The 24,028-nt window shown below is 48.0% G+C and overlaps 1 protein-coding gene and 1 non-coding gene across 3 annotated transcripts in view; one reads left to right on the top strand and one right to left on the bottom strand.

Annotated features, from left to right (window-relative positions):
* The first annotated feature begins 3,675 nt into the window (after positions 1 to 3,675).
* On the top strand, positions 3,676 to 3,778 carry LOC129713693 (U6 spliceosomal RNA). Its single transcript, XR_008726274.1, has one exon. It is a non-coding gene; the product is annotated as a U6 spliceosomal RNA (small nuclear RNA).
* A 1,679-nt stretch (positions 3,779 to 5,457) lies between these two features.
* The window catches only part of slc28a1 (solute carrier family 28 member 1), a 50,023-nt gene continuing 31,452 nt past the window's right edge, over positions 5,458 to 24,028 (bottom strand). For both annotated transcript variants that reach the window (XM_055662607.1, XM_055662608.1), the window contains exons 8-18: positions 23,868 to 23,945; positions 22,635 to 22,715; positions 21,167 to 21,247; positions 20,024 to 20,149; positions 17,016 to 17,146; positions 15,670 to 15,838; positions 12,299 to 12,496; positions 11,269 to 11,350; positions 9,956 to 10,054; positions 8,535 to 8,646; positions 5,458 to 6,901 (exon numbers count right to left, since the gene is read on the bottom strand). In XM_055662607.1, the coding sequence (XP_055518582.1) occupies positions 6,778 to 6,901; positions 8,535 to 8,646; positions 9,956 to 10,054; positions 11,269 to 11,350; positions 12,299 to 12,496; positions 15,670 to 15,838; positions 17,016 to 17,146; positions 20,024 to 20,149; positions 21,167 to 21,247; positions 22,635 to 22,715; positions 23,868 to 23,945 (1,281 nt within the window). In that variant the 3' untranslated portion in view covers positions 5,458 to 6,777. The remainder of the gene's footprint in view (positions 6,902 to 8,534; positions 8,647 to 9,955; positions 10,055 to 11,268; positions 11,351 to 12,298; positions 12,497 to 15,669; positions 15,839 to 17,015; positions 17,147 to 20,023; positions 20,150 to 21,166; positions 21,248 to 22,634; positions 22,716 to 23,867; positions 23,946 to 24,028) is intronic.

Genomic DNA, 24,028 nt, shown 5'->3' with positions numbered 1-24,028 from the left:
CTTATTTCCTTCGTTCCATAGATGCTGCTGCACCCGCTGAGTTTCTCCAGCATTTTTGTGTACCTACATACATAGGACAGGTTTGGAGGGATATGGGCCAAAGAATTCCATAGATTCACCATTCTTTGATTAAATACATTTCTTCTCACCTCCTTCCTGAAGGAACAGCCCAGCTGTATTTATCGTGCACTGAGAATAGCGACAAGCAATCGCTTGGTGCTTACCAAATGTACCACCCGTTATACTGATTCTCATTACATTCAGGGTTGTTGCAGGGCAGCACGGTGGCGCAGCGGTAGAGTTGCAGCCTTACAGCGCCGGAGACCCGGGTTCGATCCCGACTGTGGGCGCTGTCAGTTCGGAGTTTGTACGTTTTCCCCGTGACCTGCATGGGTTTTCACCGAGATCTTCGGTTTCCTCCCACACTCCAAAGACGTATAGGTTTGTAGGTTAATTGGCTTGGTGTATGTGTAAAATTGTCCCCAGTGTGTGTAGGATAGTCTTAATGTGCGGAGTCGGTGGGCCGAAGGGCCTGTTTCTGTGCTGTGTCTCTAAAACAAAAAAACAAACTAAAAATATGGTTTAACAGAGTATCATTGCTCAAATGTCTATTGAAGCAATCACTTGCCAATGTCAATGGCCTCCCGCAGTGTAACTAGCAGCCTGTGTTCTTAAAGAGGCAATGTGTCTGATGACTGTGGGGACCGCTATAACCGAAACCCATTATAAAGAGGCCCGTAATAACGAGGTTAGTTTGTAATTAAAAATCGGGTTTGGTGTGGGGGGAAAAAGAAGCATTTCACATTAGTTCAATGTTAGCATTGACCGCTATCTGGACAAAACAACTTTATGTTATATTAATATTGTTTAGAATATTCCTGCTCATATAATTGAAATACAGTGGAACCCCCTTTAAGCAAGCATCATATCAGTAATTTCATTATTTGTAGAATTAAAGAATTAACATATTTCACTGGGGTTTTCGAAATGTTTCACTATTTGGGAGTTTAATTATCAAGGGGAGTTCGGTTATGAAAGAAATTTCATTCAATAAGGAATTTTATTAAAAGGTTTCATTGTAAAGCATGCTTCATAATGAAGGGGGTTTTGTTGTAATGGTTTCATTATAAAGAAGTTTGGTTTTCAATGTATTGGCTATGTTAATAATTGTGATACTTTAAATGCACATCCCTCGAACTCAAGTCTTTTCATATTCACATCACTGTGTATCACACTAATAGGAAAGAAATAAAACATTGTCCAACTGAAAATGGGTTTTTCTTTTAGTCAAAAGGGAAGCGAGCCAACTTAACTTCACTAGGGTGTATGCTGTTGAAAATATGATGCTCAAAATGGTTCTTGGCATGTCTTCCAACTCAGTCTAATCTTCAAGGATCAGTCTGAAGAAGGGTTTCGACCCGAAACGTTGCCTATTTCCTTCGCTCCGCAGATGCTGCCTCACCCGCTGAGTTTCTCCAGCATTATTGTCTACCTTCAAGGTTCAATTGCCATCTTTGTGTCTCACCCTCTCCACTGCCCGTGTTGGGTCTTCTAAAGGTAGACCATAGAACAGTGCGGGTGGCACAGTGGCGCAGCGGTGGAGATATTGCCTTACGTGCCAGAGAGCCTGACTACGGGTGTAGGTAAAGACTAACACCTCCTGATTATGGCCAGTGCCTTCTCTCAGGCACAGTGGTGCAGCGGTAGAGTTGCTGCCTTACAGCACAAGAGACCCCAGTTCGATCCTGACTACAGGTGCTGTCTGTACGGAGTTTTGTACGTTCTCCCTGTGACCACGTGGGTTTTCTCCAGGTGCTCCAGTTTCCTCCCACATCCTAAAGACATGCAGGTTTGTAAGTATATTGGCTTCTGTAAATTGTCCCTAGTGTACAGCATAGAACTAGTGTATGTGCAATCGATGGCCAGTGTGTATACAGTGGGCCAAAGGGCCTGTTTCCACGATGTATCTCTAAAAACTAAAGCCAAGTTCCACAAGAACAGGACTTTCTGCCCACAATGCCAGTACTATAATAATAATAATAATAATAATAATAATTTTATTTATAGAGCACTTTAAAAACAAACATAGTTGCAACAAAGTGCTGTACATCACTAATCATTGACAAAAAAGTTAATACAGACCAAAAATAACAATCAAAAGAAATAGTAGGAAAAGACATGTAAAATAAAGAAACATCAAAAACACCACAAACTGAAGCAAAGCCACAGGCATGGTCAAAAGCCAGGGAGGACAAATGTGTTTTAACACTGGATTTGAAGATGGACAGTGAGGGGGCCTGTCTGATGTGCAACGGCAGGGTGTTCCAGAGTGCCGGAGCAGCAACAGAGAAGGCTCTATCCCCTCTGAGCCTCCGACTAGATCTCGGTACCTCCAGGAGCAGCTGAACCAGCTGACCTGAGGGACCGGGCAGGAGCGTATGGGTGGAGCAGCTCAGAGAGGTAAGGCGGGGCGAGCCCATTCAGAGATTTAAAAACGAATAACAGCATCTTAAAATGAACTCGAAAGTGCACCAGGAGCCAGTGTAGGGAGGCCAGAATTGGCGATATGTGCTCCCTCTTTCGAGTCCCTGTTAAAAGGCGAGCAGCAGCATTCTGAACCAACTGGACATGATGCCACGACTGGTCCCATCTGCTGCACACGGACCTCATCTCTCCATTTGCTGCATATCTAGGTGCCTATCCAAAAGTCTCTAAAAATGCCACCTATCGTATCTGCCTCCACAACCACCCCAGGCAATAGACAATAGGTGCAGGAGTAGGCCCTTCGAGCCAGCACCGCCATTTAATGTGATCATGGCTGATCATCCACAATCAGTACCCCGTTCCTGCCTTCTCCCCATAACCCCTGACTCCGCTATTTTTAAGAGCCCTATCTAGCTCTCTCTTGAAAGCATCCAGAGAACCTGCCTCCACCGCCCTCTGTGGCAGAGAATTCCACAGACTCACCACTCTCTGTGAGAAAAAGTGTTTCCTCGTCTCCATTCAAAATGTCTTACCCCTTATTCTTAAACTGTGTCCCCTGGTTCTGGACTCCCCCAACACCGGGAACATGTTTCCTGCCTCCAGTGTGTCCAAACCCTTAACAATCTTATATGTTTTAATAAGATACCCTCTCATCCTTCGAAACTCCAGAGTGTACAAGCCCAGCCACTCCATTCTCTCTGCATATGACAGTCCTGCCATTCCCCGTTCCTGCCTTCTAAACCATATCCCTTGACTCTGCTATCTTTAAGAGCTCTAACTCTCTCTTGAAAGCATAACAATGGCTCGTTCTTGACCTACACCCATTAGTACTCCCAGTGAGAGGGGCGGCTGGGTGGCCCGGTAGCAGAGTTGCTGCGTTACAGAGCCGGTGACCTGGGTTCGATCCTGACCACGGGTGCTGTCTGTACTGAGTTTGTACCTTCTCCCCGTGACCTGCGTGGGTTTTCTCCGGAAGCTCCGGTTTCCTCCCTCACTCCAAAGATGTGCAGGTTTGTAAGTTATTTGTCCCTCGTGTGTGTAGGATAGTGTTAGTGTATGGGGTGGACCCGATGGGCCGAAGGGCCTGTTTCCGTGCTGTATCTCTAAAGTCTAAAGTCATATCTATTGGAACAAATATAAACAGTCAACCACATAAAACCACCATAACAGGTGGGGTGAGATTATCATAGATAGGTTTACAAGCTAATATACTAAAATTGGAACAATAGTGGGAAAATGAGCATGGAACCTATGCAAGGAAGACTCACTCATGCATGAAATAAACCCTGGTTAGGTGCTATGTACCCCTTCCATCAGTAGGTGGAGGTATTGAGCTGACTGCATGGTCACTGCATCATGTTATTGGGAATCCTTGTGGGCTTGTTCCCACTTAGGCGATTTTTAAGGTGACTTTGTCTAGTTGCCGGCAGTCACCTGAAAAACTGGCAACTGGAACGGCGATTGTCAGAGTGGAACACACACACACACGCATCGCTCCCTTCACCAGCCCGTTACGCAGGTGGGGGACAGGGCAAGTGGGGGGGAGCGCTGTCTGAGTGAAATTCACACGGTGTAAAGTCAAGATGATCCAGACACACACCGCGATGAACAGGAAGATTGGCGCTGTAATTAAGACGGCTAAGGCACAGTGTACGGTAAGTCCTTTAAAAGAGGGGGGGAGGCGGGAGGGGGTGGAGAAGGGGGGAGAATGAGTGGAGGCAACATTTAAGAAGCCAGAGATGCACGGCTATGAAGCTCGGCGGACATTTAACATTACCGGTCGGTTATCCTTGGTTCTGAAAACTACTGCTGATGAAATTCACCAATCAGCGCCGGCTACAACCTACGAGAACCTTCGACCTCCTGGCGACCCTCCCACGGCACGAGAATTCTCGCTACTCTCCATGGCGGCTTCGTTCCAGTCGGCGCTAATTTTTCAATATTCGCGGTGACCATAACGAGGCCGCGACTAGTTCCCAGAATGCGGGAACTCCTCACGACCATGAAGGCGACTCTCCCGAAGGGAAACCACTCGCGAACATGTGGCGACTGCAGTCTCCTGCGGTCACCCGTACGTTTTAGTATAGATTACCATTTTATGTTTATTGTCACGTGTATCGAGGTACAGTGAAACGCTTTTTGTTGCGTGCTATCCAGTCTAGTTTAGAGATACAGCGTGGAAACAGGCCCTTCAGCCCAACGGTTCCGCGCTGACCATACAATGGTTCTCCCGGTTGCCAAACACTTTAATTCCCCTTCTCATTCCCACACTGACCTTTCAGTCCTGGGCCTCCTCCATTGTCAGAGCAAGGCCCAACGTAAATTGGAGGAGCAGCAACTCATATTTCGCTTGGGCAGTTTACACCCCAGCGGTAGGAACGTTGACAAAAAGGCTGGAGAAACTCAGCGGGTGCAGCAGCATCTATGGAGCGAAGGAAGTAGGCAACGTTTCGGGCCGAAACCCTTCTTCAAGGTATGAACATTGACTTCTCCAATTTCAGGTAGTCCTTGCTTTCTCCTCCCCTTCTCACCTCTCCCTCAGCCCACCGGCTCCACCCCCCCCCCCCCCACCCTCACATCAGTCTGAAGAAGGGTTTCGACCCGAAAAATGTTGCCTATTTCCTTTGCTCCATAGATGCTGCCTCACCCCGCTGCGTTTCACCAGCATTTTTGTCTACCTTCGATTTTCCAGCATCTGCAGTTCCTTAAGCATCTCATATTTCGTTTGGGCAGCTTCCAAGCCAGTGGTATTAATATTGATTTCTCTATTTTCAAGTAACCATTACATCCCCTCCCTCTCCATCCCTCTCCCACCCAAGTGGTACCAGCTTCAAAGTTGTCTCGTTGAGTCTCATTGTCAGTAGTTCATTTTCACCTAGCCCACCGCTAACAACGACCTGTTTCCTTTGTCATCATTACTTTTTTGCAGCTTTCATTCATTTGTCCTACATCTCTCTACATCACCCTCTATATCTCTCGTTAACTTTCCCCGACTCTCAGTATGAAGAAGGGTCTCGACCCAAAACGTCACCCATTCCTTTTCTCCTGCCCCGCTGAGTTACTCCAGCATTTTTGTGTCTGTCTTCGGTTTAAACCAGCATCTGCGGTTCCTTCCTGCACATTGAGCCATTGATACCCAACAAACCTTTGTGAACATTCACCACAATTCTTCAAAATAAGCTTCAATTTATTTGCAGCGATTGTTGTTCACAAAGAACAGATAATTTAAACAATTTTCAGCAGACTTAAAATAGTAAGGGCACATTTAAGCAGCTGGATAATAAGTTATTTATACTTGAGACAAAAGACAAGGAGGCGGGTCCCATTCAATGGTTTAGAATTTGAAGTCATATTTTTTCTCTGAATGCTTGAGGGACAATTCACAGACTGAAGGGGTTCGGGAGATCATATTTAATATTCTGAAGCGATCAACAGAAATGGCTAAAGAAGTAAATAAAGAGTCTTTTATCCAGTAAGGGAATCAGGAACCAGAGAGGATGAAGGTGAGGGGGGAATGATTTAATAGGAAACTTGCGGGACAACTTCTATATACAATGTATGGAACGAGCTGCCAGAGGATGTAGTTGAGGCAGGTACTATAACTGCATTTAAAAGACACTTAGACAGGTACATGGATAGGAAGGTTTATTATATGGGCCAAATGCAAGCATGTGCAGCTGGAATTCTTATGGGATTGGACAAGCTCAATGCAGGAGAAATGTTCCTCATGTTGGGGGAGTCCAGAACCAGGGGTCACAGAATAAGGGTGTAAGCCATTTATGAGTGAGATGAGGATAAGCTTTTTCAACCAGGGAGTTGTGAATGTGGAATTCTTTGCCATGGAAGGCAGTGGAGGCCAATTCACTGGAAGCTTTCAAGAGAGAGTTAGATTTAGCTCTTCGGGCTAACGGAATCACGGGAAAGAAAGCAGGAACGGGGTACTGATTTTGGATGATCAGCCATGATCATTGTTGAATGGCGGTGCTGACTCGAAGGGCCGAATGGCCTACTCCTGCACCTATTTTCTACGTTTCTATGGTGTAGATGGGGCATTTCGGTCGGCATGGGCAAATAATGTTATATACAGTACAGTCAAGTTTGTTAAAGTGGGATTGTTAAGGAGGACTGTGTTAGGAAGAGCAGACCTGTGACACCAACTCTTACAATTGCATGTATATGCATCAAAATCTTTGCTCTGCAGAGAATGGAATGTGGACCATCTCTGCATCCAAGGCTAACACGATGACGGGACACAGTGAATTAAAAAAATATATACAAATATCGGGAGGAAAACTAGAAGAATCGCTGGCAGGGTGCACTGGTGTTGTAGACATTGCAGCAGCTATGCAAGAAACTCTGACTGATATTTGTCCATTGTCCTTCGAAGGTAAAGTTTCCATTTCCAGTCATATTGGTGCTGGGGACAGAAGGGGGGGGGGGGGGGGGGGGGGGGGTGAGATATTAATTCCAATAGAAAATTATGATTATTTTTTAAAATTGTATTTCTTTTTAATTTTTATTAGAAGTACAATAATATGGTACCGTAGATACCTAGTGTCTATTGACATGTTACAGTTCATATATATATATTTTTTAATTTTAACAATAAAAAGGAGACAGAAAAAGACTAGGAAAGAAATAGAGAAGTGTGTGATATCAGAAAAGGAAAATGAGACAAGAAATAAAATGAAGAGAAACAAAGCAGTGGTAGAAAGCAGAAGAATAAAGGAGAGATAGCTATTTGTTATTCTTGACCAGAGAATGATCAATCATAACACAATGAATTATAGATCACCATAAGACCAGTCAACATTCCTTCCAACCCCGCAAAGTATCACCTCATTCTTTGGTGAGGTGTATCAAAGTATCACCTCATTCTACAGCGCGGGAACAGGCCCTTTGGCCCACTGAGTCCGTGCCGACCAGCGATCCCCGCATCGACCAGTGATCCAACACATACTAGGGACAATGTTTACATTTACACCAAGCCAATTAGACTACAAACCTGTACGCCTTTGGATGTGTGGGAGGAAACCGAAGGATCTCGGAGAAAATCCACGCATGTCACGGGGTGAACGCACAAACTCCGTACAGACAGCGCCCGTAGTCAGGTCTCCGGTGCCATGAGGCGGTAGCTCTATCGCTGCGCCACCGTGCTGCCTCGAACTTGGTTGAAAACTATGGTCTTTCTTTAGAGCATAGAACAGTGCAGCACAAAAAGCAGGCCCTTCGGCCCATAATATCTGTGCTGAACGTGATGCCCATACTAGCTCTTCTCAGCTGTACGTAACCCATGTCCCTCCATTTCCCTGCATGTACATGTTGCCATCCAAAAATCCCTTCAATGCTAAATTGTTAACATGATCTCCAGCCTGTACACGAGCCATATCCCTCTATTCCCTGCATTTCCGTGTGTTTATCCAACTGTCTGTACGGAGTTTGCACGTTCTCCCCGTGACCTGCGTAGGTTTTCTCCGGGTTCTCCGGGTTTCCTCGCACACTCCGAAGACGATCAGGTTTGTAGGTTAATTTGGCTTTGGTTAAAAAAGTGTAAATTGTCCCTCGTGTGTGGTGTGTGTGTGTGTGTGTGTGTGTGTGTGTGTGTGTGTGTGTGTGTGTGTGTGTGTGTGTGTGTGTGTGTGTGTGTGTGTGTGTGTGTGTGTGTGTGTGTGTGTGTGTGTGTGTGTGGTGTGTGTGTGTGTGTGTGTGTAGGATAGTGCTGGTCGGCACGGACTCGGTGGGCTGAAGGGCCTGTTTCCGGGCTGAATCTCTGCACAAATGCTGGAGAAACTCAGCGGGTGCAGCAGCATCTATGGAGCGAAGGAAATAGGCAACGTTTCGGCCCGAAACCCTTCGGGTTTCGACCCAAAACGTTACCTATTTCCTTAGGGTTTCGGCCCGAAACGTTGCCTATTTCCTTCGCTCCATAGATGCTGCTGCACCCGCTGAGTTTCTCCAGCATTTTTGTCTACCTTCGATTTTCCAGCATCTGCACAGTTCCTTCTTAAACACTAGAACTAAACAAAGCCGAACCAAGCAGTGGAACTCACCTCCCGTAGAGACTGGAACAGCAGCTTTCCAAGTCAGTGCTGACCCCGCTGAAGTCACTGCTATTGAGGTAGCTGATGCAGTCTAAAACCTCCCGTGGCACGTACAGGATCCCTAAAGCACAGAAAGCAAAGATAAACAGTCCGCAAATAGATAATCCGTTTTAACTCACATTTATTTCAACGGCTCAATGGTTTGATAGTTCCTTATTATCACGCATATTGGCTTGTAGCGCCAGAGACCCGGGTTCGATCCCGACTACGGGTACTGTCTGTACGGAGTTTGTATGTTCTCCCCGTGACCTGCGTGGGTTTTCCCCGCGATGTTTGGTTTACTTCCACGCTCCAAAGACGTACAGGTTTGTAGGTTAATTGGCTTGGTCTGAATATAAACATTGTCCCTAGTGTGTGTAGGATAGTGTGCGGGTGTCGCTGGTCAGTGTGGACTCGGTGGGCTGAATGGTATGTTAGCATTCATAGCAAAAGGATTTGAGTATAGGAGCAGGGAGGTTCTACTGCAGTTGTACAGGGTCTTGGTGAGACCACACCAGGAGTATTGCGTACAGTTTTGGTCTCCTAATCTGAGGAAATACATTCTTGCCATAGAGGGAGTACAGAGAAGGTTCACCAAACTGATTCCTGGGATGTCAGGACTTTCATATGAAGAAAGACTGGATAGACTCGGCTTGTACTCGTTAGAATTTAGAAGATTGAGGGGGGGTCTTATAGAAACTTACAAAATTCTTAAGGGGTTGGACAGGCTAGATGCAGGAAGATTATTCCCGATGTTGGGGAAGTCCCAGAACTAGGGGTCACAGTTTAAGGATAAGAGGGAAGCCTTTTAGGACCGAGATGAGAAAAACATTTTTCACACAGAGAGTGGTGAATCTCTGGAATTCTCTGCCACAGAAGATAGTTGAGACCACAGTTCATTGTCTATATTTAAGAGGGAGTTAGATGTGGTCCTTGTGACTAAAGTGATCAGGGGGTATGGAGAGAAGGCAGGGATGGGATACTGAGTTGGATGATCAGCCATGATCATAGTGAATGGCGGTGCAGGCTCGAAGGGCCAAATGGCCTCTACTCCTGCACCTATTTTCTATGTTTCTATGTTTCTATGTACAAAGTGTATAGAAATAGTGTGAAGGAGGGCTGGAGGCCTGTGACAGCCTGGGGCTTGCCTGATTTGAGCACCGCTCATAACAACTGGAGCTCGGACAGTACTTGGAAAATGGGGTTGAAACATGGCGACTCTGGCATGCAGGCTCGGTAGGCAAGGGAAGGATTTAATTGTGCATTTGCACCTCACACAGGTGATAATCAAGCACCATTGAACCTTTGAACGTAATTGCGGTATTTTTGTTTCGGGGATGGTTCCAGGCATGGTCTGAACGGGAGTGAAACACTGGATCCACTTTGTTTACCTGCAACACATGCGTTCACCAGCGAAGTGAAGAATCCAGTGATGAGGGCTCTGATGATTATCTCTGCAAAGTCACTCTTACGGTCTGGAGCCATGGCAGCTGTAAGGGGGGCAGCGGGGAGGAAAGGGAGAGAGGGTGTGTCAGAGAGGAGTCGTGATCGTGGAGAAGGCATGAGTCGACAACATGGATCTTTGACAAATTTCAGGACATCACCGAGCTTTCAATGGTTTTTGCAAGAAGGTAATTTCTAATTGTCTGATTGCTAATACCCTGTTGTCAAACGTTTGATATGGGCGGCACGGTGGAGCAGCGGTAGAGTTGCTGCCTTACAGCGGCAGAGACCCGGGTTCGATCCTGACTACGGGTGCTGTCTGTACAGAGCTTGTATGTTCCCCTTGTAACCTGTTCAAGTTCAAGTTCAAGAGAGATGTGTCCCTGATAGGACATTGAAATTCTTGCTTTGCTTCAGCACAACAGAACATAGTAGGCATGCCTTGTCGGTCAGAAGTCTGTCCCCTGCGATGGACATGGTGAGGTCAAGGAATGGTAGGGATGTGTCGGAAATAGTCCAGGTGTATTTGAGTGCCGGATGGAAGTTGGTGGTGAAGTGGATGAAGTCAGTCAGTTGTGTATGGGTGCAGGAGGTGGCACCAAAGCATTCGTCGATGTAACGGAGGTAGAGGTCGGGGATGGGGCCCTGGTACGTATTGAACAAGGATTGTTTGACGTACCCGACAAAGAGGCAGGCGTAGCTGGGGCCCATGCGTGTGCCCATAGCTACGCCTTGTATTTGGAGGAATATAGTAGGAACATAGTAGGCATTGACTACAAAACAGATCAGTGTCCATATACCATTATATAAATATATACGCACATGAATAAATAAAATGATAAAGTGCAAATAACAGGTAATTGGTTATTAATAATCAAAGTTTTGTCCGAGCCAGGTTTAATAGCCTGATGGCTGTGGGGAAGTAGGTATTCCTGAACCTGGTTGTTGCAGTCTTCAGGCTCCTGTACCTTCTACCTGAAAGTAGCAGGGAGATGAGTGAGTGGCCAGGATGGTGTGGGTCTTTGATGATACTGCGTGGGTTTTCTCCAGGTGCTCCGGTTTCCTCCCACACTCCAAAGACGTACAGGCTGGTATAAATGTAAATTGTCCCTAGTGTGTGTAGGATAGTGTTAATATGCGGGGATCGCTGGTTAGCGCAGACTTGGTGGACCGAAGGGCCTGTTTCTACACTGTATCACTCGATGTGTCTAAGGCTACCTTGTCACATTGAAGGGGTTTTATCACAGGGACAGCTACTTACAGAGTCCCCCGAGCATGATACCGATCGAGGAGAAGTTTGCAAAGCCACAGAGAGCGTAGGTAGATATCGTTTCGGCTCTAGGCTGCAAATAAAAACAGAAATCAAACCTTTCTCATCCATCCCCCCAACCGACCTCTCAGATGTTGCGATTAAAGTTCTCAGTTTGTGAAAGAGTCTTACAGCAAAGGAACAGGCCCTTCGGCCCTCTATGTCTATACTGACCGTCAAGTATTCATCTGCGCTAATCCCATTGACCAAACTTGCCTTAGACTTTGTAGAGGCCTCTGTAGCCTTCTAGTTTAGGTCAGAGATACAGCATGGAAACAGGCCATTCGGCCCATCGAGTCCACGACGACCATTGATCGCCAGTTCACACTAATCCTTTGTTGTCCTAATTTCACATCAATTCCCTGCACATTCGGGGCTTTTGATGGAGGCTAATTAACCTACAAACCCACACGTCTCACTAACCGGGCTTTACCCTGCCTCACCTTTCTCCCAGCTTGCTGCTCCTCCTCCGCCATCAGTCTGAAGGAAGGTCCCAACGCCGAAACATCACCGCCATCCATGTTCTCCAGAGATGCTGAGTTACTCCAGCAATTTGTGGCTTTTTTTTTTGTGACCCAGCATCTGCAGTTCCTTGGCTACTTGTTGGCTGAAACTTCACTTTGGACTCTCACATTAGGCGGCACGGTGGCTCAGCGGTAGAGTTGCTGCCTCACAGCGCCAGAGACCCGGGTCCGATCCCGACTACGGGTGCTGTCTGCACGGACCTTGTACCTCCTCCCCGTGACCTGCGTGGGTTTTCGCCGAGATCTTCGGTTTCCTCCCACACTCCAAAGATGTACAGGGTTTGTAGGTTAATTGCATTGGTTATAAATGTAAAACTGCCCCCAGTGTGTGTAGGATGGAGTTAAGATAGTCCCTAGTGTGTGCAGTGGTTTGCTGGTCAACGCAGACTCGGTGGGCCGAAGGGCCTGTTTCCGTGCTGTATCTCTAAAAGAAACTTGGTACGATACGCAATACTCACTGAGATCCATTGCTTCTTGCCGTTGATAAATTCAGATACTCCTGCTAGACGTTTGGTCCTGTACTGGGAAAGGTTCTGGTAAGCTACAAACTCGTTGAGGAAGAGTTTGACTCCAATCAGCTCGGCAACGAGGAACGAGTCTTCCCAATCAGCTCCCATTATGAAGGCCAGAGGCATGAAGACATAAGAGCAAATATTCTGCAAAAACGGCACAAAAAAGTGCTCAATATACACACATGCACATCCCCAACCAGAGTGGGGTACACAGTATAGTGTAGGAAGGAACTACAGATGCTTCATATATCGGCAGATGAGGAAGCACAATCTGCCACAGGCAATGATGGTCCAATTCTACACGGCCATCGTAGAGTCTGTCCTCACTTTCTCCATCATAGTCTGGTTTGGCTCAGCCACCAAGCACGACATCCGGAGGCTGCAGCGAATCGTCCGATCAGCAGAGAAGGTTATTGGCTGCAACCTTCCCTCCATTGACGAACTGTACACTGCAAGGGCCAGGAAGCGAGCGGGGTAAGATCACCTCTGACCCCTCTCACCCTGGCCACAAACTCTTTGAATCACTTCCCTCTGGAAGGCGACTCCGGACTGCCAAAGCTGCCCCAGCCAAACATAAAAACAGATTTTATCCACGAGTAGTTGCTCTACTCAACAGCCAAAAATCTGTAGCCTCCCTTCGATCTGGTATTTTGTTGGTTCACTTGCTTGATCAATGGTGTTTTATCATTAATGTTTTATTATTATTAATGTTTCGTGTTTTCTGAGCCATTCGTAATTGTCACTGTATGTCTTGTTGTTACTTGTGGGCGGAGCACCAAGGCAAATTCCTTGTATGTGAATACTTGGCCAATAAACCTACTTAGCTTATCCATGTTCTCCAGAGATGCTGCCTGACCCGCTGAGATACTCCAGCACCTTTTGCCCTTGTTTTGTTAGCCAGCATCAGTAGGTCCCTGATTCCCCAGTAAAACATTTCCGGTTGGAAACAGTGGAACATGTTTTCGGAGATGCGAACTTTGAAGATGCTGGACCCGAAACGTTCCACACCGAAGATAGACTCAAAACAGCATTAACTGGAGTAACTCAGCGGGTCAGGCAGCATCTCTGGGGTCAATGGGACCAATTAAGGATGTTTGCTGGGTCGAGATGCGAAAGGGTCTAGAAGAAGGGTCTCGGTACCCAGCGAAAGACCTGTCATCCACTTCCTCCTCTCCAGAGATGCCGCCCTGTCCCACTGAGTTTTCTCCAGGTGCTTTGTGTGCGTACACAGCATTTGTAACTCAGAGCAGTAGGGTCATCATGTCACGGGTACAGAAACTGGCCCTTCGGCCCATCTCAAGGTTTCAAGGTCAGTTTATCGTCACATGTACCAATTAAGGTGCAGTTATGCTGACCAAGATGCCCCTTCTAAGCTAGTCTCATTTACGTCTAGGGTCTAGAAAGTGGCACGGTGGTGCAGCGGTAGAGTTGCTGTCTTACAGCGCCAGAGACCTGGGTTCGATCCTGACTACGGGTGCTGTCTGTACAGAGATTGTAAATTCTCCCTGTGACCACGGGGGTTTTCTCCAGGTGCTCTGGTTTCCCCCCAGGCAGGTTTGTAGATAACTTGGCAAATTGTGGATGGTCCCTGGTATGTAGGATAGTGCTAGTGTACAGGGTGATCGCTAGTCAACGTGGACACTGAGGGACTAAGGGCTAGTTTCCGCGCTGTATCTCTAATGTCTAAAAGCGTGGAATATAGGCGTGAAAACTGGCCCTTCGGCCCACTGAGTCCGTGCCAACCACTCATCACCCGTACACTAGTTCTATGTCATCCCATGTTTGCATTCTAACACTAGGGGCAACTTACAGAGGCCTGCACGTCTTTAAGTTGTGGGAGGAAACCAGAGCACCCGGAGAAAATCCACTGGGAGAATGTACAAACTCCGCACGGATAGCACACGGAGATCGCGATTTATCCCGGGTCCCTGACACTGTGAGGTTGGCAGCTCCACTGCTGTGCCACCCAAATGCATGTGGCATTTGGCCCATATGCCCCTAAACCTTTCCTATCCATGTACTATCCACGTGTCATTATTGAGTTCAGATGTCGTTATAGATGTGTAGAACAGGCGGATTCGACGGCCTCCAAGCTCAAAGCAGTCAGGGAGAATTGAATGGTGTTTCCCTACAGAACTATGACAGAGGGAATCCTTTAAAGTTCTTTAGGGCCTTTAAAGATCTATAAGGTGCTGGTCAGGCCACATTTGGAGTACTGTGAGCAAATTTGGGCACCATATCTGAGGAAGGATGTGCTGGCTCTGAGGAGGTTTACGAGAATGATCCCAGGAATGAGTGGGTCAGCGTACTCGCTGGAGTTTAGAAGGTTCACCGTGTATAGAGACATGATAAGGGAATAACGTTTAGTGCAAGGGAAAGCCAGCAAAGTCTGATCAAGGATAGCCTGAGGGTCACCAAGGAGGTAGATAGTAGCTCAGCGCTGCTCGCTGGTTGTGGTAGGATGGTTCAGTTGCCTGAGAACAGCTGGGAAGAAACTGTCCCTGAATCTGGAGGTGTGCGTTTTCACACTTCTATACCTTTTGCCCGATGGGAGAGGGGAGAAGAGGGAGTGGCCAGGGTGCGACTGGTCCTTGATTATGCTGCTGGCCTTGCCGAGGCAGCGTGAGGTGTAAATGGAGTCAATGGAAGGGAAGGAGCACAAAAATGCTGGAGAAACTCAGCGGGTGCAGCAGCAGAGGGTGGTGAAAATTGCCCAACGCATCACCGGTTCCTCGCTCCCCTCCATTGAGTCTGTCCAAAGCAAGCGCTGTCTGCGGAGGGCTGCTCAGCATCGCCAAGGACTGCTCTCACCCCAACCATGGACTGTTTACCCTCCTACCATCCGGGAGGCGCTACAGGTCTCTCCGTTGCCGAACCAGCAGGTCGAGGAACAGCTTCTTTCCGGCGGCTGTCACTCTACTCAACAACGTACCTCGGTGACTGCCAATCACCACCCCCCCCCCCCCCCCCCCCGGACACTTATTATTATTTATTCAAATCGTTTGCTATGTCGCTCTTCAAGGGAGATGCTAAATGCATTTCGTTGTCTCTGTACTGTACACTGACAATGACAATTAAAATTGAATCTGAATCTGAATCTGAATCTGAGCATCTATGGAGCGAAGGAAATAGGCAACGTTTCGGGCCAAAACCCTTCTTCAGATGGAAGGGAGGTTGGTTTGTGTGATGGTCTGGGCTGCATGTACAATTGGCAGCGATTTCTGGAGGTCTTGTTTGGAGGTGTGGACGGCTGGTCTGTGTGGATATGGGTGCGGTGTTTACAGGGGGACACGTCGAGGGGTAAAGATGTATCATACCTCGAAGCTGAGCTCAGGGTAGTCCACCATACCTCCAAACCAAGAGAGTGCCGCGTTCAAAAACTTCAGAATAGCTAAAAATGCAAGCAGGTTCACGGTGATGTTAGCAACCAAACCAACCGAGGCAGAGGCACCGTTACTTGCAGCTTCTAGAACATTCTGTTCTCCGCTGAAAGGGGGAATAAACAAAATAAAGAGACGGTTAGCTTTAAACGCTCCAGAGATCCAGGTTCGATCCAGACTACGGGTGCTGTCTGTACGGAGTTTGTGCGTTCTCCCTGTGACCGCGTGGGTTTTCTCCGGGTGCTCTGGCTTCCTCCCACACTCCATAGACGGCCAAGTTTGTAGGTTAGCTGGCTTCGGTAGAAATGTAATTTGGCCCTAGTGTGTAGGATAGCGAGCATGAATAGGTGATCGTTGGTTAGCATGGGCTTGGTGGGCCGAAGGGCCTGTTTCCGTGCTGTGAGTTAGCACCTCCATCACTGTAGGTTTGGACATCACTGTGCCACCCAATTTCAAGTCCCAATTCCTACTGAGCCTAGTATCCTAGGCTTGGATAGAAGGGATGTGGAGAGGATGTTTCCACTAGTGGGAGAGTCTAGGACCAGAGGGCACAACCTCAGAATTAAAGGACGTTCCTTTAGGAAGGAGTTGAGGAGGATTTTATTTAGTCAGAGGGTGGTGAATCTGTGGAATTCATTGCCACAGAAGGCTGTGGAGGCCAAGTCAATGGATAATGTTAAGGCAGAGATAGATAGATTCTTGATTAGTATGGGTGTCAGAGATTATGGGGAAAAGGCAGGAGAATGGGGTTTGGAAGGGAGAGATAGATCAGCCATGATCAAATGGCGGAGAAGACCTGATGGGCTGAGTGGCCTAATTCTGCTCCTATCACTTATGATCCAATGATCTAATGATCTTATGAATGGCGGAGTCGACGAAGAGCCAATTGGCCTAATTCTGCTCCTATTACATGTCCTAATGCCCCTGTCCCACTTAGGAAACCTGAACGGAAACCTCTGGAGATTTTGGGCCCCACCCAAGGTTTCCGTGCGGTTCCTGGAGGTTGCAGGTGGTTGCCGGAGGTTGCAGGTAGTGGAAGCAGGTAGGGGAAGCAGGTAGGGAGACTGACAAAAACCTCCGGGAACTGCTCCGGGAACCTCCAGAGGAAACCTGAACGGGAACCTCTGGAGACTTTGCGCCCCACCCAAGGAAACCTTGGGTGGGGCGCAAAGTCTCCAGAGGTTTCCGTTCAGGTTTCCTAAGTGGGACAGGGGCATAAGACGTTGAAGACCACGGAGCGTTTTGATCGTGGCCACATGCAGAGCAGAGCTGGACGCACACACCTACTGTCCAGTTTCACTCCTTCCTCAGTCTTGAACTTGGATTCTTCGACTTCAGGGTAGCTGAGTTTGGAAAGAGCGAGAGCGCAGGGCGCTGCCATCACGGATGCCGCTATCAAATTGGACGCATTAATCTGGAAGACAAGGCGAGGACAAAGATATTAATGGAGAAGAACAACTAACCCAAGGGATTCCGGCCAGTTTCTTGAAAGATAAAGGACAAAGGACATTTATTGTCACGTACACCAAGGAGCTCATTGTAGACTTCAGGAAGTCCAGAGGCGGCACGCACACCCCCATCCACATTAACGGGACGGAGGTGGAACGTGTTTCTAGCTTCAGGTTCCTGGGAGTCAACATCTCCGATGACCTCTCTTGGACCCACAATACCTCTACTCTGATCAAGAAGGCTCATCAGCGTCTCTTCTTCCTGAGGAGACTGAAGAAGGTCCATCTGTCTCCTCAGATCCTGGTGAACTTCTACCGCTGCACCATCGAGAGCATACTTACCAACTGCATCACAGTATGGTATGGCAACTGCTCTGTCTCCGACCAGAAGGCATTGCAGAGGGTGATGAAAATTGCCCAACGCATCACCGGTTCCTCGCTCCCCTCCATTGAGTCTGTCCAAAGCAAGCGTTGTCTGCGGAGGGCGCTCAGCATCGCCAAGGACTGCTCTCACCCCAACCATGGACTGTTTACCCTCCTACCATCCGGGAGGCGCTACAGGTCTCTCCGTTGCCGAACCAGCAGGTCGAGGAACAGCTTCTTTCCGGCGGCTGTCACTCTACTCAACAACGTACCTCGGTGACTGCCAATCACCACCCCCCCTGGACACTTATTATTTTTTATTCAAATCGTTTGCTATGTCGCTCTTCAAGGGTGATGCTAAATGCATTTCGTTGTCTCTGTACTGTACACTGACAATGACAATTAAAATTGAATCTGAATCTGAATCGGAGTGAAATTTGAGTTGCCATTTGCAGCATACCAATAAAAATAAGACACAACATTAAAGAAGAATTTAACATTAAACATAAAAGCATCCTTCCACAATGGTTCCCACTGTGAGGGAAGGCAGCAAAGTCCAGTCCTCTTCCTCTTGTTCACACCGTGGTCGGGGACTATTTCAGGCCTCTGCAGTCGCTGCAACAGTGGCCCGGTGAATTAAAGATGAATTAAAAACGAAATTAGGATGTGTAGGAAGGAACTGTACCTGTCTAACTGTTTCTTAAATGTTAGGATAGTCCCAACATCAACTACCTCACCTGGCAGCTTGTTCCATACACCCACCACCCTTTGAGTGGAAAAATTACCCTTCAGATTCCTATTAAATCTTTTCCCCTTCACCTTGAACCTCTGTCCTCTGGTCCTCGATTCCCCTACTCTGGGCAAGAGACTCCGTGCATCTATTATGCCAAGCGTAGATATGATAGACAGTTAGAACCCTTTCCCCAGGTAGAAATATCTAATATTAGAGGGCGTGGGTTGAAGGTCAGGGGGCAAAATGAAAAGAAGATACACATGAGGATGGTGGGTTCAAACGCTTTTGATTGCAACATGCGACTTAATTTAGTTCAACAAAGAAACTGACAAGTTACTAAAGAACTTGTGGCTTTAGTGCTGCCAGGAGTGGTGGTGGAGGCAGATATGATCGTCGCATTTAAGAGACGTTTGGATAGGCACATGGATTTGCAGGGAATGGCGGGATGTGCGTAGGCACCGGCATAAGGTCGTATGGTGATAGGAGTAGAATTAGGCCATTCAGCCCATCAAGTCTACTCTGCCATTCAATCATGGCTGATCTACCTCCTCTCCCCATTCTCCTGCCTTCTCCCCATAACATCTGACACCTGCACTATTCAAGAATCTGTCTATCTCTGCCTTAAAAATATCCACTGAAGGCAGTGGATCCTCAGAGGGCGGTGGAGGCCAATTCTCTGGATGCTTTCAAGAGAGAGTTAGATGGAGCTCTTAAAGATAGCGTAGTCTGGGGATATGACGAGAAGGCAGGAACGGGGTACTAAATGTGGATGATCGGCCATGATCATATTGAATGACGGTGCTGGCTCGAAGGGCCGAATGGTCTACTCCTGCACCTATTGTTATTGTCTATTGTCTCCACAGCCTTCTATGGCAAAGAATTCCACAGATTCACCACCCGCTCTGACTAAAGACATTTGTCCTCATCTTCCTAAAAGAATGTTCTTTGATTCTGAGGCTATAAAATTCTGTCTTAGAACCAGCTGTTAACAAACGATGCCTCACATTTTTGACCTTGTAGTTTACTTTAGTTTATGAGACAGCATGGAAGCAGGCCCTTCGGCCCAGCGAGTCAATGCTGACCACTGATCCATCATCCACATAATGCTACATCATCCCACCTTCTCATCCACTCTATACGCACTAGGGGCGATTTTACAGAGGGCCAAGTGACTTTACAGATCAACCTGCACGTCTCTTTGGGATGTGGGAGGAAACCGGAGCGCCCGGAGAAAACCCACGCGGTCATGGGGAGAAGATGCAATCTCCGCACGGAAAGTGGCCGAGGTCAGGATTGAACCGGGGTCTCTGGCGCTGTGAGTCGGCGGCTCTACCATCTGCGCCACCGTGCCGTTTGAGTTGGACTTGAATCTCAGCCTCCGTGTTTTTGGCCGGTGGTTTCTAGGTTTCTTCGTTAGTTCAGTTTAGTTTAGAGGTACAGCGCGCAGCCCCACCTACACACACACTAGGGACAATTTACATACACTTATACCAAGCCAATTAACCTACAAACCTGCACATCTTTGGAGCGTGGGAGGAAACTGGGAAAAATCCCACACGGGCCACGGGGAGAACGTGCAAACTCCGTACAGACAGCACCCGTAGTTGGGATTGAACCCGGGTCTGTGACACCGCAAGTGGTGTAAGGCGATAACTCTACCGCTGCGCCACCCATCATTCTATGAAGGTTTCAAGTGAAAAGACAAATGTAGATGGTCACTGATGCTTCAAGACTGGCTGGCTCTTACCCCGAAGGAGATGTAGGCTCCAAGCACACTGCCAGCGATGGTAGCAAACCCCCCAGTCATCACAGCGTGGATCTCTGATTTGGTCATGTCCATCAGATAGGGTCGGATGAGAAGAGGCGCTTCCGTCTGAAAAGAAACATTCCTTCAGGTGTTGTAGGCAGGAACTGCAGATGCTGGTTTTGACCGAAGATAGACACACAATGCTGGAGTAACTCAACGGGACAGGCAGCATCTCTGGAGAGAAGGAATGGGTGACGTTTCAGGTTGAGATCCTTCTTCAGACTGATCATGTTTCGGGTCGGGACCCCTCTTCAGTCTGAAGAAATGTCACCAGTTCCTTCTCTCCAGAGATGCTGCCTGTCCCGCTGAGTTACTCCAGCACTTTTGTTTATTCCTTCTTTGCAAACCAGCACCTGCAGTCTGAAGAAGGGTCCCGACCCGAAACGTCACCCATTCCTTCTCTCCAGAGATGCTGCCCGTCCCACTGAGTTACTCCAGCATTTTGTTTATTCCTTCAGATTGTTACATGGAAGCCCTTTGGAAGGGAGTCTCCGCTTGCTGGCAGGCACAGTCAACCCGTGACTTTTGTTGCAAACATTGAAAAAAAGACACAAAGTGCTGGAGTAACTCCGTGGGACGGGCAGCATCTCTGGGGACGCTGAAGAAGGGTCTCGACCCGAAACATCACCCATTCCTTCTCTCCAGAGATGTCTTTACCATCTCTGGAGAGATTCCTTTCCTATCGTTACTTTTTTTGCATATCTTTCATTCATTTGTAATATCTCTCTCTACATCATCACATCATCGTCTATATCTTTCGCTTCCTTTACCCGAGACTTTCAGACTGAAGAAGGGTCTCGACCCGAAACATCACCCATTCCTTCTTTCCGGTTCCTCCAGCATTTTGTGTCTGTCTCTGGAGAACATGGATAGGTAACGTTTCGGACTGGGACTTAAGCCATTCGGGCCATTGTTGGTCCCAATTGGCATACAATGGCGGAGACATCTGGCTCGGAACCAATGATGTTCTCGAGAAGGAGAGATGCCGTTGTCCCGAATGCCAAAGCAGGTTGTCAGGAGTGAAGGTAGAACCATTGCAACACAGCCAGAGGAGGCAGTTACCTGTGATTGTCGACCACCTACCTGTCCCACAAAGATATTGCCAGCGACGCTCAGAGTCTCCGTTGCCGACGTGCCCATAGTGATCTGCATCAGCCACGCAATCTGTAGAAATGACACCACAGTTCGTACGGACTGCACTTTACGATGTCCACGTAGACCGCAGCCCGCCGTTCGAGGGCCCACGGGAACCCACCTGGAGGGCCGGTGGAGCAGGCGAGCTGCGGGAGGGAGTGCATGGCCTCGATGGGGGAGTAGGCCGCTGAAGGTCCCGCAGAAGCCTGGGGCTCAATTAGGTCGGACACTGCTGGAGGCCCTGCAGAAGCCTGGGGCTCAATTAGGTCGGACACTGCTGGAGGCCCTGCAGAAGCCTGGGGCTCAATTAGGTCGGACACTGCTGGAGGCCCTGCAGAGGCCTGGGGCTCAGCTGGACTGGGCGCCACTCCAAGAGGCACGCGGTCTACAGTGGTGGAGGACACCACGGCTGCACTTGGCCAGGCCGACCCTGCAACGTTGCCAGGACAACAGACCTTCATGGTCAGGTCAAGATCCCTGCACTTACAACAACTGGGACTTGAACATGTGGCATCTCTGCATACTGTCTCAGAGTACGACTGTTATACACTTGTACTGCATCTGAGATGCTTATCCAAGATGTATCTCAGTGCTTAGATGAGAAAAACATTTTTCACACAGAGAGTGGTGAATCTCTGGAATTCTCTGCCACAGAAGGTAGTTTTGGCCAGTTTATTGGCTATATTTAAGAGGGAGTTAGATGTGGCCCTTGTGGCTAAAGGTATCAGGAGGTATGGAGAGAAGGCAGGTACAGGATACTGAGTTGGATGATCAGCCATGATCATATTGAATGGCGGTGCAGGCTCGAAGGGCCGAATGGCCTACTCCTGCACCTATTTTATATGTTTCAATGTTTCTTATGTATAGTGATACTTGTACAGAACTGAATCCAAAAATGAATTTCACCGTTCCTCGGTACATGGGACAAATGAAGTGCCTTAAACGTACCATTACGTGTCTGTGCAGGAAGGAACTGCAGATGCTGGTTTAAACCGAAGATAGACACAAAAAGCCGGAGTAACTCAGTGGGACAGGCAGCATCGCTGGGGAGAAGGAATGGGTGACGTTTTGGGCCGAGACCCTCTCTTTGGACTGAAACGTCACCCATTCCTTCTCTCCAGAGATGCTGCCTGTCGCGCTGAATTACTCCAGCTTTTTGTGTCTATCTTCAGTACCATAACATGTCAGTGTATATGGGAAGGCAAAGCGAGATGAGGTGAGAGAGTGATGGTGGGTTGACACAGAGAGGGAAGGATAAGATGAGACATGTTACCTTCAGAGTGATGTACCTCAGGGGTGGCTCATTGTGTTCTGCCTCCAAACTGTGCTCCATTGAAGTCGACAGAAGGGGAAGGCCAAACACTGACACTATCGCGCTGTGCGTTCAGCTATACCTACCGCGGGCTCTTGTTACTACCTTGAGGATTATCCACTGCATGGCACCAATATAGTAGAGTATGGACATCACGGAGCTGAAGAAGACAACAATCGGCAGCGCCTGTGGACGGGGAGATGGGACATCAAGTCAAACCATGTTGACGGAGCTCATGCAGGGACAATAGCAAGGATTCCAATTCACAACCAGCCATGGACTGGGCGAGAACAGGTCTCGTAAAACCCCACACCATTTCAGCAGATATTACACTTCTCAATGCCCTATTGGGAAATGGGCATCTTGGTATAGTTTAGTTTGAGAGATACAGCATGGAAACAGGACATCGGCCCAAACAGGACATGCTTCGGCCCCCCGCACATTCCATGCCGACTCATTTATCCCAAGCACAAACCTGTACGTCTTTGGACAAACAAGATCTCGGACCCACACAGAACGTATAGACTTACATTACCCATATACCAACCCGGATCTTTGGTGGCCAAACCTACTGCTATGCAACTGTGCCACCCTGATTTCTACATTTTTCAGTGTTAATAAAGGCTCATCAGCGTCTCTTCTGCCTGAGGAGACTGAAGAAGGTCCATCTGTCTCCTCAGATCCTGGTGAACTTCTCCCTGCACCATCGAGGCATCCTTACCAACGCATCACAGTATGGTATGGCAACTGGTCTGTCCCCGACCGGAAGGCACTGCAGAGGGTGGTGAAACTTGCCCAACGCATCACCGGTTCCTCGCTCCCCTCCACTGAGTCTGTCCAAAGCAAGCGCTGTCTGCGGAGGGCGCTCAGCATCGCCAAGGACGGCTCTCACCCCAACCATGGACTGTTTACTCCTTGGGAGGCGCTACAGGTCTCTCCGTGCCGAACCAGCAGGTCGGGGCACTCTACTCAACAACGTACTCGGGTGACTGCCAATATGCAAATCGTTTGCTATGTCGCTCTTCCAGGGAGATGCTAAATGCATTTCGTTGTCTCTGTACTGTACACTGACAATGACAATTAAAATTGAATCTGAATCTGGATATAGACTCTCTCCTTACAGTATCCAAACAAAAACATTACTGTGCCAGACAACTCCCTGGGATCTGGGATTGTGGTTGTGTGGGCAGGATTTAATATGAAGCTTTTTATCCAGGTTAACCTCTCATTGTGTCCTCCACACAACATCATCTTATTGGCACTAACAGGTTGATCACAGTCGTTAAAGCTCGGCACCAAATTCAAGAGAATGAGAACCGGCGGACATAGAAGATTGACCTGAAATGCGAAAATGCCATCGATCAGCTGATCTCCGAAGATGAAACTGGATCCTGCAGTCGTGTAATTCAGGAAAGTCTGCAAGGAAAAACAAACAGGAGGAATTCATATTTACAGGTGAGTAAGACTAAAGGGCCGGTCCCACGAGCATGCGACCTGCA

This window comes from Leucoraja erinacea, chromosome 36, assembly GCF_028641065.1.
Source record: "Leucoraja erinacea ecotype New England chromosome 36, Leri_hhj_1, whole genome shotgun sequence".
Classification (NCBI taxonomy): Eukaryota; Metazoa; Chordata; class Chondrichthyes; order Rajiformes; family Rajidae; genus Leucoraja; species Leucoraja erinaceus.
Note: the sequence above shows the minus strand (reverse complement) of the source record. Positions and strands in the feature narration are given on the sequence as shown.